This window comes from Felis catus, chromosome A3 (assembly GCF_018350175.1).
Source record: "Felis catus isolate Fca126 chromosome A3, F.catus_Fca126_mat1.0, whole genome shotgun sequence".
NCBI lineage: Eukaryota > Metazoa > Chordata > Mammalia > Carnivora > Felidae > Felis > Felis catus.
In genome coordinates this window covers 58,922,655-58,940,312 of record NC_058370.1, presented here as the reverse complement: position 1 = coordinate 58,940,312, position 17,658 = coordinate 58,922,655, and the positions used below count along the sequence as shown (strand labels likewise).

Below are 17,658 nucleotides of genomic sequence, written 5' to 3'. Positions count from 1 at the left end.
GTAGAAAAATCCACCGAAACCAAATTCACCTTAAGCATTCTACTCCGTATCTTAGCTTTGAAAAACAAATACATATGAAATCCAAAACAAACAATTTAATTATAAACTTGAAAATGCCTAACTCAAATTCAAATTCTGATTTGTTTGTTTGTTTTTAATGAATTGCAATGCACCTCTAAACAAGCTTCAGTTCTTCCCTTCAATTCTCCACTCAGCCCTAATGGGAAGAGAAACAAGGGTTTTAAGAGATAGACTGAGGGTACTTGGGAAGCTGGGAACTCAGGACCAGGGGCTACAGTCCCAGCAAACCAAGTACAGTCCTAGCCATTCATTCAAGTCTACAGAAGCCAGAAGAAACTGAGAACCACATGTAAAAATCAAGAGTTTCCTTAACAGTTAAATACAGAATTACTGTGTGATCCCACTATCTCACTTCTGAGAATATATCCAAAAGAACAGAAATCAGAGACTCGAATAGATATTTGCACATCTACATTCATAGCTGCATTATGCACAATAGCCAAAAGGTAGAAGCAATTCCATGTGTATCAATAGATGACTGATCAAGCAAAATGTGATATATCCATGCAATGGAATCTTGGCCTTAAAAAAGAAGAAAATTCTGATACAAGCTACAACATGGATGAACCCTGAGAACATTATGTTAAGTGAAATAAGCCAGACACAAAGACAAATACTGTATGAAACCACTTACATGAGGGTAGTCAAACTCCTAGTATAGAAAGTAGAATGCGGGTTGCCAGGAATTGCAGGGAGGGAGGAATGGGGAGGTCACGCTTAATGGGCACAGAGTTTCAGTTTGGGAAGATGAAAAAGTTCTGGAGATGGATGTGGTGATGGCTACATGACAATGTGAATGTACATACCAGTGAACTGTACACTTAAAAATGGTTAAAATGGTAAGTTTTCTGTTCTGTATATTTCACTACAATTTTTAAACACTTTGTTACCTAAGCCATTTTAATAAACAAAATATAACAGGGTCTCAACAGATGCCAGCCCAGCGCAAGATGAGAAGGAGCAGGTCTGGAGGATGCAGGCATGGGGACTCCTGTCTCAGCAGTCCCTTCACCTTTCTGGAAAGGGCTAAGCGCAGTCAAGTGAAAACAGAGCAAGAGCATCGCTGCCTCAGATCAGGCAGGCTCCTCATCTGTACACAAAGGAATATGGCTGGTGGTCTCCAAAATCTGAGCCCCATCAGTCACCCTGCTGTGACCCCCAGAGGCCTAACAACTAAGAGTCCCTCCCAGTGGCATGGAGGTTAACCTCATGCCTGGGAGACTCGAACCCACAGCTGCTGAGGCTACTTTTAAATAGGAAAAGGAGTCCACCTTATTTCGGTAACCTACAGAAGGCTGCAGAGTGCTTCTACAAAAGGGAAAGGGAGCAGGGGTGCTGGGAAATGCCTCAGGAGCCCACTGTGCCAACACTTCCAGAGCACAGGAGGGATGAGCCCTTGGAGGGTGTCCATAACCCAGGGCCAAAGCAGAGCACAGACGGGCCCAGAGCCAAGCTGTGCTTACAGGTATTCCACGAGCCTCTGTCTCTGATGAGGACGAGGGGTCAGAAAGACTTCAAGAGATAATATCCCTAAGGCTGGCAAGAACCTAAAAGATAGGGCTCAAAGGCCTAACTTATTTGACTAAATATTTCAGTTTTTAAAAGCAAGGACAACAAAAGCCAACCTCTTATAGTGTGGCGGCAAAAAAAACCACAAAATGTTTTAATGAAGGAAGTTTAAGATGAGGTTAACATAGTTAAGGGGATTTGTGGCACACAGTGAGAATTCCAGTCCTAGGTTAATTACCAGAGTTAGCAATTACAAGAATAAAATCACTCTAGATTAATTATAGTAGAGTAAGTTCCCTGAGGGCAGGACTTTGTTTTGTTCACTGCCTGGAGAAGAGCTAGGCACACAGTAAGTACCTACTGAATGAATATCTTTTCCATGATTTTTATTCTTTTAAAATTCAGCTATTTATTGGCCACAACTAAGGCCTAACCTAACACTGTAACATATACACATGATATTAAAAAGTCTTATGTCATAGTCATTTACAGTTTGGGGCAGGTGGGGAATATCTATATATGCCACCCACCCTGCTGCACATAGTAACTGGGACCCCCAAGAAACCTCAACTCTAGAAAGCATGTTACCAAAATGGTTGTTTCCATGACAAAAGCAGAAGGTGCTTAGTTCAGACTCACAATAAAGTTATTTTTCCTGCAGAAATTTCCTAATGGGTTTTTTGTTGTTAAATTACAGGTGTATCTTATATTTTCTTATTACAGGCTAAAAATACCTCTATCGAAATGGACAAGTGCTTCCGGGTTCACACTTAAAATTATCTTTTTTTATTTATCTTTTTATTTGGAAATAACTTCAAGTTTAAAGAAAAGCTTCAGGAATTAAAATGGGACAAAGAACAGTCATATACCTTTTGCCAAGAGTCAGATTTGCCTACTGTTAACAGCATACCTCATTTGCTGTATTATCTGCTCTTTTTCTCTTGATATGATGTGATAGGACGTAATTACATACACACATTTTTTTTTTCTGAATCATTTCAAAAGGAGACCTATTTCCATGGATAGGGGTATTTTCTTACACAACAATAGCATTGTTATCAACCTCACTAAATGTAACACACATGGTACTTTTATCTACCACTGGTATTCCAGTTTGGTCACTGACCCAACAAGGGACGCCCTTTGCAGCATGTTTCTCCTTCCAGTTCAGGACCCATTCTAGGGTTGGGCATTGCATTTAGTCATGTCTCTAGTTGCCTTTAATCCTCAGCCTTTCCTTGTCTTTACAACTGATGAAGACAAAGGTCCCCATCCCCCTTTTTTTGTTTTTGACAGTTTTGATCAAGTTATTCTCTTTCTTTCTTTTCTTTCTTTCTTGTGAGAGGGAGAGAGGGAGAGATTGAGCACGAGCAGCGGAGGGGCAGAGAGAATTCCAAGCAGGCTCTGCACTGTCAGCAGAGAGCCCAATGCAGGGCTCAAATCCACAAACCGTGAGATTGTGACCTGAGTGGAAATCAAGAGTCCACGCTTAACCAACTGAACCCAAGCACCCCTATTTTCAGTTTGTAATAAAAACATGCTAACATCTGAAATATGTATTCAAATTTACAGATTGTACACACAATTTTAATCATTTGCTCTGTACTTAAAATGTACCTCTCTGAAGCTGTGATGGGAAAATCATCCAATTTATACAATTCTGATTCTAAATAAAACTTTTCAGAAATGTATACAGCAATATTATAACTATAGCATATTAGAGCATGTGTTCTCAAAGCTTCTGCAATTATGATCTCTTTTGGTGTGAGTAAATCTGCCATTCAATTCTCTCTCTCTGAGATTCTCCTTCCCTCCCTCTCCCTGCTTTACTCTCTCCCCCCCAACCCTCCCTCCCATGCACACACAGACTTTCTAATAATCCTTCTGGTATAAATGGATGCTTGCCTATGAAAACTCTGGTCTTGAATCTTACCAAGATTTCAGGCACCATCAATACATTTCTGGCTTTGCCTATAGTTAAGGTTTCTGCAAATTTTAATTCAGAGAAAATAACTAAGTGTACTATTACATGGTTCTAACTTAACTTTTGGCTATGAAATATAGAGTACTCAAATCTAGCCTTCCAGGTAGTACAGGAAGTTAAAAAAATCACACAAGAAAAGCAACTTTTACAGTGGGATACACATCCTATCAAAGAGAATTTCCAGTTCCACGAGAGGCTCTCCAACCCCATTTATTCACACCTAAATGTGTTATTTGGATAAATGAAGATAAGCAAAAGGCTGCAAGATAAAACAACATCCACTTCGTGCAGACCTTTGCATTGCAAGCACCTAAGCAGTAGACATCAGAAATGTAGCTCCAGCTACCATCTACCTCACCTAATAGCAATTCCCAAATTAAGACGCCAAAGTGTAATGTGATCACTCTTAGCCTCACCTGGCCATGAAGCTGACTCAAGTACATTACTTCAACTAGCAAGTGGCGGTACAGCAGACACACATCTCATATTTAACTTATCAAATTCAACAATATGCCCTGGCCAAAACGCAGAGGGGAAAACAACCGCTCACGCGGACTGCCCATCCATCAAGGAGCACAGGCCCTAGTGTGAGCTCCCTGGGGAGCTGGAGGCTCTGGGCTCCACAGAGGCCCCGACTTTCCAGGAACTCCTTGTAACATGAGCAGATTACCAAGAAGGGGGCCCTGCTGATTTTAAGGGTAATTTTTCAAGCAATTTTTGTCCTTCATGTTGATTTTGGAACCTAATACCCACATTAAGAGGCAGCTCCATTATACTGAGATTTAACAGTATCCACTTTGAGCCCTAAATGAGTGTCCAAACTCTACCTCAAGAACATACAGGAAACTAAAGGGTAAAACAAAAACACACAGGTGCGCGCGCACACGCGCGCACACACACCCACCCACACACACACACACACACACACACACACACACACACAGTTTTGGGACACTAGTTTTATTAAAACCTAATTTCTCCACCCAAATCCTTGCTGTGATTGAATCCTTAATATATGGAAGATCATGAGCTATACATTCCTAAAGCAATCTTAATGCCTTGCTTACATTTTACATTTACTTTTCATTATAACAGCAATATAACAGAAACTCAAAATCCAAATTTGCTCACTATGCTCCCAGGGTAAGTGTAATATCCAAATCTCTACCTGAGGTTGAAATATGCTGTTACTCCCTTGTAAAACTGTGTCTGTCATGCAAATACTGCATCTCAAGTGAAAAATTCCACAAGTGGCTTCCAAATCTTTCATCATAGACCAATCCCACTTTAGAAGGCTAACACATTTCCTTATGAAAACATCCCTATATCACAAACATTGGTGCACAAATTTATTTAAAACTCTGTTGAATGGACAGTAATAATAATTCAGGATAGCCAAACTTTCTGGTCAATCTTTGTAATTTACTAAAATGATATTTCATCTGTATTTTCCTTCTAGAAATAAATCCTATTGTTTGAATCCCAATAACATTACTGATAACAAAAGTTTTTTATTTACATAGTAAATAAATGGTAACCCACACGCACAGGAAACTCAACGTGGCATCCAGTGCCAAGCAATTAACAACGAATTTTTAAGTTGCTATGGTTTCCTCGAATAATTTCTTTTGCCTGGTGAAACAATTACCGTCCAGTGCTAACCCAGCATCCCTGGGATCCATTTAAAATAGTTCATCCTTCTGGTGACCAGTTACAGATTCTTTGAGGTAATTTTTTTCCCCAGTACTCAGTATTTAACCTTATTCCCAAATCAAAATTCCTTGGGAATTGTCTCCTGAGGTCCTGCTCACCTGGATGCCTTACCTCCTTTACTGACCTATTCAAAGCCTAGCCATGACCACTTCAAGGCCCAGCAGCCACAGATGCAGCATTCAACAGACCTTCCGTTTCCTGACAAAGAATAAATTTGTGGTTTTTCCTCTCTTTTGTTAAGTTTCTTTATTTTCAGAGAGAGAAAAATCCCAAGCAGGCTCCACACTGTCAACGCAGAGCCCAATGTGGGTCTTGAACTCATGAATCATGAGATTCATGGACCTCATGAGATTCAGGACCTCAGCAGAAACCAAGAGTCAGACACTTAACTGACTGGGTGACCCTGGAGCCCCCAACAAATAATAAATTTATAATAACAACCAAAAACCTACCAAGTCCCACCTTGATAAAGCTGCTCACGTGCATGCCTACTTCCTCTCCACCCATCCACTCCCAAACTGCTCTCCCTGAGGCAGCCAATGTCCCTCGAGCCTTTTCCATACCATACTGCAGAGTCCATCCCTCTCCCCTCCCTCTTTCTTGAATACACTTTTCTCTTGGCCTCTAGGAAATACACTCTACTCATTTCCTCCTGTTCTCCTGACCACTCCTCTGTCCCCTGTGTTTTCCTCCTCTACAAGCCTTTCTAGACAACTCACAAGCACATCAAACTGAACTTGTCCAGAACAGCTTCTCAGAGGCCACAGAGCTCTCACATGTGCTTTCCTTTGCTCAGAAGGCCCTTTCCTCCCTGTTTTACCCAGCTAACACCATTCTAAGCACCCTGCAGGTCTTAGCTGACACAACAGATCCTCAGAGAAATCCTTCCTGACACTCCCAGCCTAAATTAGCTTCCCCATTATTCCTTCTCATCACCCGCGCCTCCCTGAACTTACCACCATTTATAATTCTTTCATGGTTTAATAATCACTCCATCACTACCACTAGCTTTTTCCATCCCTTTAGATGATAAGCTGCATGAGAACACAGGGCCTGACACTGTTGAAAGAAATGTTCTTTTGGCTTTTTCTTCTTTAAATACAAATAATTAAACAGGGGTGCCTGGGTGGCTCAGTTAAACGTCCAACTCTTGATTTTAGCTCAGGTCATGATTTCACACTTGTGAGATCGAGCCCCACATTGGGCTCTGAGCTGAGCATGGAGCCTGTTTAAGATTCTCGTTCTCTCTCTCTCTCTCTTTCTCTCTCTCTCTCTCTCTCCCTCCCTCCCTCTCTGCCTCTCTCCCACTCATGCATGTGCTTGCTCTCTCTCTCAAAAACATAAAAATTTTTTTTAAAAAAAGGGATTTTGACAACATATCTAGAAACATAACAATTTGAAGTATGAAATCTTCCACTGTTATTATAAAACTCTTAAAATAACACCAACAATAATAATTGTTTTTCAGGTTAAGAAACTGAGCCCCAGAAGGAATGGGTCAGTCACAGAACCACATCTCTGAGGTTAGGTAAGAGATAAAAATCATAAACTTGTAACTCTAAACCAATTTCTTCTCCAGAGGGGGGAAAAAAAATCCAGGCTATCTTTTGATTTCAAATTAAAGTACCTGACTAGATTAGATGCATTTCTGAAAATAGTTCCTAAGCCTCAGTGAAATTGACACACCCCACACATGATAGACATTTTGAAGGCTAAATATAGTTTACCGAGAGGACAAATATCTGAAGCATGGGTAATCCAAGAGTAATCATGGTCCACGAGGCAAGAATGAAACATTGCTTCAATGCCTCTCCTTATCCCCATTACACATACGGTGCTGGTAACCAGAAAAACTGCCAAGCTCTCCCAAATTTTAGATTCAGTCTACATTTTATCCAATTTACATGTGCATGTAAAAAAACAAATAATTCTACCAGGCTCAGTGAGAAACACAACAGCTCCCTCATGACCTTCCCTACTCCCACTTCCCAGCCCCTGAAGGAAATTGCTTCGATCCTTAATGGATTCTTTTTGCATTTACCTTCATATCTCTGATTGTATCACTAGTTCTTTTTTTTTTTATTATTGTTTATTTATTTTGAGAGAGAGAGGAGAGAGAAACAGACTACAAGTGCGGGGGGGCAGAGAGAGAGAGGGAGACACAGAATCCGAAGCAAGACTCCAGGCTCTGAGCTGTCAGCACAGAGCCCCACACGGGGCTCAAACCCATGAGTGTGAGATCACGACCTGAGTCGAAATTGGATGCCCAACCTACTGAGGCACCCAGGCACCCCTATCACTAGTTCTTGAATTTATAGAGAGCTGAGCTTAGTAAAACTATGAAACTTGGCTAACCTACACAACTTTTTATTTTCCCTGCAGTTAACAACTGCCAAGAATTCTTGGCTGATTTAGCTTTATCAATAATTTACCCACAATTCCTCTCCTAGTGCACAGACCTTCCTTCAACATGTGCAAGGATGGGAGGTGCTCTACCAATCTCTCTTCCCCTAGGAGCTGTCTTGCAGCCTTCTGCCCTGCTCTCATCTGGACTGAGGGGTCTCTGAGCTGTCATTTTACGATTTCCCTTCACCACCATCCTGGAGATTCCCTTATAAGGACTTGTTTTTAAACAAGTAACAAAAAGCACAAACTCTTGGGGAAAAGGTTGTACCTGACTGCATGAAAATTAAGAATGTTAGTTCTTCAAAAGACCTAAAATTAAAAAAGTCCAGTCATAAAGTGATAAATTTTTAATACTTAAAAAATACAGAACACACAGACACATGTGCATGTACACACACAAACACACACACACACAGCTCCTAAATTAAGAAAATCATACTTCCTCATGTCTTTCAGGTTACTGAGCCATGTGACTTGCTTTTGCCAATATAAACTGAATAGGAGCTCCAGATTGGCTAAGTCAGTCGAGGATGTGACTCTTGATCTCAGGGTCGTGAGTTCAAGCTCCACACTGGGAGTAGAGCTTATTTAAAAAATATACAAGGGAACCTGGCTGGCTCAGTGGGAAGAGTGTGCAAATCTTGATCTCGGGGTTGTGGGTTTAAGCCCTATGTTGGGTGTACAGATGACTGAAAAAAAAATAAACATTAAATAAAGTGAATGGAAGGGATAGGTGTCACTTCCAACTACAAGTTCTAAAACCCAACATGAGAGTCACCAAATTCCTTTCCCCCTTACCATGTAACCATGGAAGCATTAGGAATGGAGCCTCCATCAGCCCATCTTTGGATGCCTACAAGAGAACCTTGGGAACCCACATTGGATATATAACATGAGGGAGAAATAAACTAATGTGGATCCACAGAGATGTTTGGGATGTTTGTTACCACAGCATAACCTAACCCATTATGGCTGATATACCCAACAAGATCACTCACAGGTATATTCTCCAGAGAAGCTTTCACACATATGAACGTTATACAAGAATGTTCATAGCAGTATTATTTGTAATAACAAAAACAGCTAGAAACCCAAATATGAGCTGACAAAAGAACGAATAAATGAGTCATTCCCATCAATGAAAATGAATGAATGCGGCTATATGCATCAACACGGTTCAATGTTAGGGAAACATTAACTATATATATATATATATATACACATATATATGTAAAACTATAAATATAAATATAACTGGGATGTGGAAAACAAGCTTCAGAAAAAAACAAAGTAAATTATTATTCCTTTTGTATAAAGTTTAAACAGCACACAAAACTCAACAATGTATTGATTAGGGAGGGGAATATAATCAGGAAAACACACAAGAGATCTCTTAAACATTGGAAATACTCTATTTTTTTAGTAACAGGTGATAGGTATTGTATTACTTATACTTTATATTTACATTATGTACTCCTATGCACACAGATTTCATATTTTAAAACTTTAGGCAAACTACCATCCTATTTATTATTTTTAAATGTCCATTCTCCATCAGTAACTACTTATTCAGAATAAAACCAACCACAAAATACAGTGCCCTTTCTTAAGGAGAACTTATTTGTGGCTGTTTATTTTGCTGCTGATTTTTCCTTCCTTTTTTTAAAGTAAAAAGCAGGAAGCAGAAAAATAAAATCTGGTGGAACAACAGACCCACCAAATGTTCAAGAATATTAATGACTCAACTTCACAGAGCTGTGTCAGTTGGCTGGTGATGTACTGGGGAAATCATTCCTGGGTCTGTACAGGATCATTTACATAAAGGTTACCAACGGGCAGTTCTAACAGCTGGGTTGGCGCAGCTGACAAACTACCGCTAGTCCTTACAGGCACGCAGGGCAGGCGTGAGAAATAGCAATGACAACACTCTGTATTATTTATTCCTGCCTTTTGCATAATTCCCATTTCCAGGATGATACAAAACATTTCTCAGCCTCAGAGGCTCACACTCATCAATTCTACTCGGACATCCATGTACTCACTAAATATTTACTGAGTGTTGCAGCAACAGAAACTGTTCCAGGGCTGGAGGCATGGTGGTGAGGGACACAGACCTGGGATCTCCATCCTGGAGATCATGGTCTGGTTCCCTAGAAAGTGATAAAGCCACAAAGGGCCACATCATGGGAAACAGTGGTGAGTGCTCTAAGGTGTAAGAGGATCAGAGGAGGGAGAGGTCCAGTGCCCCATCGCCAGGTAGCAGAGCTCAGGCTGACATCTGAAGGGTGTCAAACGGAGAGAAGAATTAGCCAGGCAGAGGGAGAGGTGAGGGCACCCCCAGGCCGAGGGGACAGCAGGTGAAGGTCTTGGGAAGTGCCTGACAAGCTGTCCTTACCAGGAGAAGGTGAAGGAGAAAAAGCCTGAGAGGTCGTGAGGAATAATAGCTCTTGCAACACCCAAACAGCTGTTAAAATATGCTCAGGGCTGCTTTTCAATACAGATGATTAAAGTTTTTTAAGTTAGGGGGAAAATCTGTCTTGGAAATTTGATCAGATTTACTACTTTCATTTAAAATAAATTCCTCCTCTATCCAATGCTGCCAGAATATAGAGTCAAGATCATAAAATCCTATCCCTTCACAGCTAATAAATGAATTCTTTAAAAGCTACAAGCCTCTCAATCATTTTCAGCTCTTCCTAAAGAGTTCCAATTAGTCTGAAATGGCTAGCCTCCGCTACTGCACCACCCACACATTTGTACCTCATATTATTCCTCGAGGGACACAGTCTCTGCCTTGTTTGATTACCTAATTACAGTGCCCTTATTATGCCTTAATTAAATGCAACTGTTGGAAACCCCAACGTTTTATTAATGGCTTATCAGCCCTTAAAAACGTATCAGTTATTTTACCTGTATATCTGTATTGTAAGATATCTTCCAGTTTATGCTCTTAAAATCAAAGTACTTCCTTTATTTGTGTTCCTTCCTTAATGTGCTTTTGGAAAATAAGACCAAAGCATGTAAGACTCTGGAGCCAATATCTGGGAAGTCTACACAATGCAAAGGCTGCCCAACTGAACTGAAGAATTTTGTTGGTAGTAAAGACTAAATCCACCAACAAATTCAAGGGCACCTGGCTGGCACAATCAGTACAGCATGCAACTCTTAATCTCAGGGTCGTGGGTTCAAGCCCCGCGCTCAAGTGGAGCCTACTTAAAATAAAGTCAAGGGGCACCTGGGTGGCTCAGCTGGTTAAGTGTCCGACTCTTGATTTCGGCTCAGGTCATGATCTCATGGTTCATGAGTTCAAGCCCTACACATGGCTCTGCACTGACTACTGAGCCTGCTTGGGATTCTCTCTTTCCCTCTCTTTCTGCCCCTCCCCTGTTTGTTCTCTCTCTCTCTCTCTCTCTCTCTCTCTCTCTCTCTCTCTCTCTCTCTCTCTCTCTCTCATAAATAAATAAACTAAAAAAAAGTCAAAAAAAAAAAAAGGGCAAAAATCCACCCACAAATTCAGCTACCTGAGCAAGACTATAGCCAAGAAAGCCAACACTCAAGCTGGGTTTCACCAATTTCCAATTTTTCAACAGAGTCATTCTGAGCAAGGCTAGTGACCACACACAAATCCCTGGTGTCAGTTTCGTATCCCCCAGTCTTTGGCACACTGTCCCAAAGAGAGTAGACAATTCACTCTGAGCACAGTCACTCAACGCCTGCAACACCGAAGTGAAGTTCCCTTTATTTACTAGGATTTAACAAAGGATTTCAAAGAAGCTCTGTAAAACAAATCCTGCTAGCACAAACTGCTATTTAAATATTTAACTTTCTGGGGCACCTGGGTGGCTCAGTAGGTTAAGCGTCTGACTCCTGACCTCAGCTCAGTTCATGATCTCACAGTTTGTGGGATTAAGCCCTGCTTCAGGCTCTGCACTGACAGCATATAGCCTGCTTAGGAGTTTCTCTTTCCCTGCCCTTTCCCCACTTGCTCTCATGCTCTCTCTCAAAGAAAATAAATTTTTAAAAATAGTTTAAGATATAAACAAATAAATATTTAACTTTCTGGGATACCTGGGTGGCTCATCCAATTGAGCATTTGACTCATGATTTCAGCTCAGGTCATGATCCCTGGGTCACTGGATCCGGTCTGCACTGAGTATGGAGCCTGCTTAAGATTGTCTCTCTCCCCCTCTGCCCCTCTCCCCTGCCTACATTCTCTCTCTCTCTCTCTCAAAAAAATAAATAAATAAATAAATAAATAAAACTAAAACAAAAATAAAAATTAATATTTAACTTTCTGGGACACCTGGGTGGCTCAGTCACATTCTGGTTGAACGTCCATCTCTTGGTTTCAGTTCAGGTCATGATCCCAGGGTCATGAGACCAAGCCCCACACTGGGCTCCATGATGAGCCTGGAGCCTGCTTAAGATTATCTCTCTCAGAACACCTGGGTGGCTCAGTCGGTTAAGCGTCCAACTCTGGATTTCAACTCAGGTCATGATCTTGTGGTTAATGAGACTGAGCCCCACGTGGGTTATCCGTGCAGAGACTGCTTGGGATTCTCTCTCCTCTCTGCCCCTCCCCCTGCTTGCTCGTGCATGCATTCTCTGTCTCAAAATAAATAAATACACATTAAAATAAAGGTTCTCTCTCTCTGCCTCTTCCCTGCTTGCTCATGCATGCTCTCTAAAAAAAATTTATATTTAACTTTCCAATTATACTTATTAAATACTGCAGTAATAAGTATTTTTTATATCCTTCACTTTAATGCAAACTTCTTTACAACGCTTTTATTCTAAGAAGCCCTCTTGTTAGTCAATTTTTTAAGTGTCCTTCTCTTTTTTTTCCAAACAGACTAGGTGGCAAGCCCAGATAAGCCCTTCATATAGTTCTAATTCTAAGCCTTGTTTGAATTGGAACCCTTGTGTATTGCTGGTAGGAATGTCAAACGGTACAGCCACAGTGGAAAAGTTTCTAACCCTCTAAAGTAAGCTTCCTTATTGTCCCTATCTTGAGGCTGTTACAACTAAGACTCAAATAAACCAAATAAACTAGCACAAGGCCTCTCTGTCCAGGTTTGTAACAGACTTATCTTGACTCAAAGTCGCTATTTTCCACTACACCATACTTGCCCCTGTGACCCTAGCTACTTAGGAAATTGTTAGCCCCTAACTATTATAAATGCAATGACAGCACCAGGGGCTGAAGGCAAACATCCTGAAAAGTAGAAGCCATCAATATTTTCTTCAAATCACAACTTTTTAACTGCCAGGCTCTTTGGGAAAAGAACTACAAGGTTATACAGAAACGCACATAATAGAACTCTGAAAAATAAAATCCTTTAGAGGGGCATATTCAGGTGGTGACATTAGGTCTTTAAAGCTATATTTGTGCTGCTTATTTTAAGTGCTTCAGGGAGCACTGGAGGAGAGGGCAACAATGATGTGTTCTTCTGTCTGCACCTCCCAAATGCTAACTTCTCCCACTCAGTTCTCCCAGAGCTGACTGAACCTTCATAACAAACATTCCTATACACCTGAAACTAATGTAACATTGTGTGTCAACTACACTGAAATAAAAAAAAATTAATAATAAAAAAATATTCCCACAAGTTGGAGATTGTATTCAAGTGAATACTTTTATACCTTGACTTCCTCCCTTCCAGAGCAAAATCACTTCTGTCCCGGAGCTTTGGAAACATTTTATAATGCTGTATTCAGCCACACCATGTTCTAACTGGAGGATAAGGTCACTGCCTCCCACTACTGTCCCCAAGCCGAGGATTTCCTTCTCCAAACAGGTCCCAAGGGGTGGTAACAGAGGCCGTCTGAGAAGCTGGTGCCATGATCCTTCCCTCGCAAAGGGAGCTACTTAAAAAAAAAAAAAAAAGACAGGAGGAGGAGGTCTCTGTTTCCCATTGATTCCCTCCAGCTTTCCACAATGGTCAGACTGCCAGGTAAACAGGAAGCCGAGGAGAGAGGAGAATGTTCCCATCCCATGGGATCAGCTCAGCCTCAGTCAGAGAAGCTGGGCCTCCACTCTCACCCAACTTTTAACGAAAAGTAGAATCCATCATTCATGCATATGTTCTTCCATGTAGTCACCCTACAAATGTTTAATGAGCATATACTATGTGCTAGGCACCATCATAGGTAAAATACCTGCCCTCATAGAACAATCAGTAGGAAGAAACAATGAACAAAATGATCAACGATATATTAGAAAGTGAGAAAGGGCTATGGAGAAAATAAAACTGAAGATATATATAGGAAACGTGTGTATTAGTCAGAAGAGTAATTATATTCGTCAGTGAAACGAAACCTTATATTTCTGAGGGTAGGCAATTTTTAAACATGTCAGACTAAATGCCAATGGAGACCTCATATGTTTAAGCTCCTATGAATAACAAATTCAGCATCAGAATAAAAAAAAAAAGACTTCGTTACCACTCCCTTACATTTTATTTCCAACCCCTCTTAACCACCTCTACTTGCTTCTCTCCAAAGAAAAGCCTACAACCAGTCGGAATACCCATCATGCTAGCCCTCATTATCTTCACAAACTCTAAATTGCTCAAAATCTGCCAAATCAGAATTCTACATATTCTGAAAACCACCACCAACATTAAGCTGCCCTCTGTGTCACACAGTCTTGATTTTATAACATTCATAAGTGGTTGGGTTAGGACCAGCTCATTGGTGGATGTGGCAACTCCGGGTTGCTCAATCAGCACAGCTACGTTAGTTGCTACCCAGCTAAATGTCTGAAGGTAAAGCAGCCTAGGAAATGTCAGGCTTTCACAATCAACAGGAGGTTCAGAGTCCCTGAGAAATAAAGTGTCATCTGTCTTTTCATGGGGTATTTTTTTTTTTTGGTTGATCGTTATTGCCTTTAAGAATATTGTGCATATTCACTGTAAGCCCAAACCGAAGTATACACCAAGAAAGGCCAAAGCCACAGGTATGATAAGAGAGACCTGCTTGGTGCACTTGGGTGCCTCAGTCGGTTGAGCATCTGACTCTTGATTTTGGCGCAGGTCATGATCCCAGGGTCATGGGATCAAACCCAGCACTGGGCTACTTGTTGAGTTTGGGGCCTGCTTAAGATTCTCTCTGCTCCTCTCCCCAGCTGGCACTCTAACTCTAAAATTAAAAAATAAATAAATAGGGGCGCCTGGGTGGCTCGGTCGGTTGGGCATCCGACTTCGGCTCAGGTCATGATCTCACGGTCCGTGAGTTCGAGCCCCGCATCGGGCTCTGTGCTGACGGCTCGGGGCCTGGAGCCTGTTTTGGATTCTGTGTCCCCCTCTCTCTCTGCTCCTCCCCTGTCCATGCTGTCTCTCTCTGTCTCAAAAAAATAAATAAACGTTAAAAAAAATTTTTTTTAATAAATAAAATAATAAAAAAGATCTGCTTGATTTTGGAATGCAAAAAGGAGGTGGACTGCATCATTTTGAGTTCATCACAGATACAGACTCTGGACAACAAAGCCAGGCTCTCTGGAATCTCCTGAATCTCCATCAGCATCATAGCTGAGGCTTTGTCCAGCTTCTCTGGACCTGTCTCCCTTGCTAGATGGCGAATAACCCGAAGTCTTTCCCAAAGCAGCCTCAACAGTACCCCACACAGTCAGCATGAACTAAGTGATGCAAACACTTTCTGGGCAGATGTTCCATGTTTCCCATTTCACAAACCTTCAAACCCTGTCCTTACCCTCTACTAAAGGAGACCATTTACTCCTGCCTCCTATACTAACTCCCTCCCTCAGAGCTTAAAACTGCTCCCAGAGCAGGCCCACCTGCTGCCCAACCTGTCCTCACTACTCACCACCACCATAGGTAACCCCATTACCGCTTTCATCCAGATTCTTCAACTACCCCACTACTCTTTCGTCCAGAATGCCACCAAGTCATACCCACTCCTTGAGGCTCAGTGAAGTCCATCCTCTTAAGGAATCCAACTACCAGCTTTCTCACCTTCTGGGTTTAAAGTACAGGAAGGGTAATTCCCTTTGCACCTGGTTCTGTTTCAGGGCCTGTTGATCACATTCCCCCATTAAACTTTACTCCAGGAGGGCTTCCCCCAGAATAAGCAGGCAGTGGAGTCACCAACAGTGAGGCCAGGGACCCAAGCTCAGTCCCTTGACCTCTCTCTCTCCAGCCGTGGTCTGATTCTCAGTATAAGGAGGGATGTGATGGGAAAAAGATCTGAGGTCTCCTTTATTTCAGATTCCAAAATTCGGAAATTCCATATAGATCCCCTAGACACAAATGAAAAAGTCTAATAAACTGTTCTTCCATTGACCCATTTAAACAGGTGGCTCAACTACGCAAGCTGGCCTCAATTTTTCCAAATGCTTGATCTTCACAGAGCCTTGGATAGTAACTTTTAGAAAAATTGCTTTGTTTTTTCATAAATTTTACAAGCCTGAGTTTTTTCCTCCTATCATTGCTTGGAAGAAACAAGTGGGGGAGGGGGTAACTGACCCGCTCAATTTTGCTACTAAGATCGTAAGCTTGGGATTCGCACTGCCTCGGCTTCTCCTCCGGGCGCGCAAACGGTCCCCAGCCCGCCCTGCCCACACGCCCGACAGCCGGGGATTGCCAGGGTCGGTGGCGGTGGGCCGTCCGTGTGTCCCCAGCCGAGACACCACCTGGAACGTCGGGGCGCATCCAGATGGCCGAGTCGGGGCCGCACCCCGCTGTCACCTGGCCCCGCACAGCGGCCTGCGCTCCTCCCGGGGACGGCCCTCGCTCCCTCGGCTCGAGCTCCAGCCGGCGCTTCTCTTTCGATTCCTGAGCCGAATCTGGCCTCCAGGCGGTCACTGGGCCAAGAGGCGAAGGCACCTGCCTCTCCCGCAAGAACGCACGAGCCCGCAAGTCCCTTCTGCCACAACCTCGACGGGGGCTTGCAAGAGAAATACAGAAGAAAGGAAAACAAGCCCGAGGCAGGGCCGTCCCGGCCCGGCGTCTCCCACGAAATCGCCACCTGCGATGCACCCCGGGCTGGGGGCCGCGGGCCCGGCAAGGAGCGAGGTCCGGGGCCCGGCCCGCCGCGCCCGCCCGCCCCGGCGCGCCCCTTACCCGTGAGGCGGCCACCCCCCTCGCCGTGCCCGCGGCGCCGCTGCAGGATGAAGTAGCAGCTGCTCTTCTGAGTCACCCAGAGCTTCAGGGCGTTCTTCAGCAGCACCTCCTCGGGCTTGAGCCACATCGCAGCGGTCCGACCGCGCCCGCGGGCCCCGGCTTACATCGCCCCGGCCGCCTGCCGCGCCGGGCCGAGCCCGCTCGGGAGGAGGCGGCGGCAGCGAGGACCGCAGCCAGCCGGCGTCCTGCGCTCTGAGAGTCCCGGGAGCGCGGCCGGCGCAGCTCCAGGCTCGCAGCCCGCGCAGCCGCGCAGGCCCCGCCCCCGTCCCGGCTCCGCCCGCGGCCCCGCCCCGGGCCCGCCCCCGGGCCCCCACCACCACCCCGCCCGCTCCCGCGGCGCCGCCTGGGTTTCCGAGTCCCGGCCGCTCCAGCGCACAGTTCCGGAGTGGAGGGAGGAAGTCCCATCCCGGCTGCCAGGTTCCCCCCTCCTCTCCCCGTTGCGCTTGCGAGGAGCGCCTAGACTCTTCTTCCTCCGCCGCTCCTGGGAGGCAGCTCGGGACCGCAGGACTTGACTCCCCGCCCCTCACTCTGAGAGGGGGAGGAGTGAGGGAAAAAGACATCTTGTTCTCACAGCTGCAGGTTGCCCAACTGAGGGCATTTATTTGTCTTTTGGGGAGCAGAGTGCACGCCAGAAAACCCAGGTGTGTTTGGAATAACATAGCATTTAACACAACAAGGAACACTTTTACGGATAACAAAAAATAGCATTAAAAATTAAAAGCAATTACTTTCCGATTTTAAAAAATTGTTTGGCCCACGTTTTCCATGCTCTCACAAGGGATCCGATAGAGCTGGTGAAGAGGCAGCAGCGATATTGTACGACCC

At 43.6% G+C, this 17,658-nt stretch overlaps 1 protein-coding gene across 6 annotated transcripts in view; it reads right to left on the bottom strand.

The window, feature by feature from the left end:
• TBC1D8 (TBC1 domain family member 8) overlaps window positions 1-17,066 on the bottom strand; it is a 112,428-nt gene extending 95,362 nt beyond the window's left edge. For 5 of the 6 annotated variants that reach the window (XM_023251572.2, XM_023251573.2, XM_023251574.2 and 2 more), the window contains exon 1: window positions 16,774-17,064. In XM_023251572.2, the coding sequence (XP_023107340.2) occupies window positions 16,774-16,900 (127 nt within the window). In that variant the 5' untranslated portion in view covers window positions 16,901-17,064. Of the gene's footprint in view, window positions 1-16,773 lie in introns of all 6 variants that reach the window. The other variant, XM_045054060.1, reaches the window with a different exon arrangement.
• Between the last annotated feature and the right edge of the window lie 592 nt (window positions 17,067-17,658).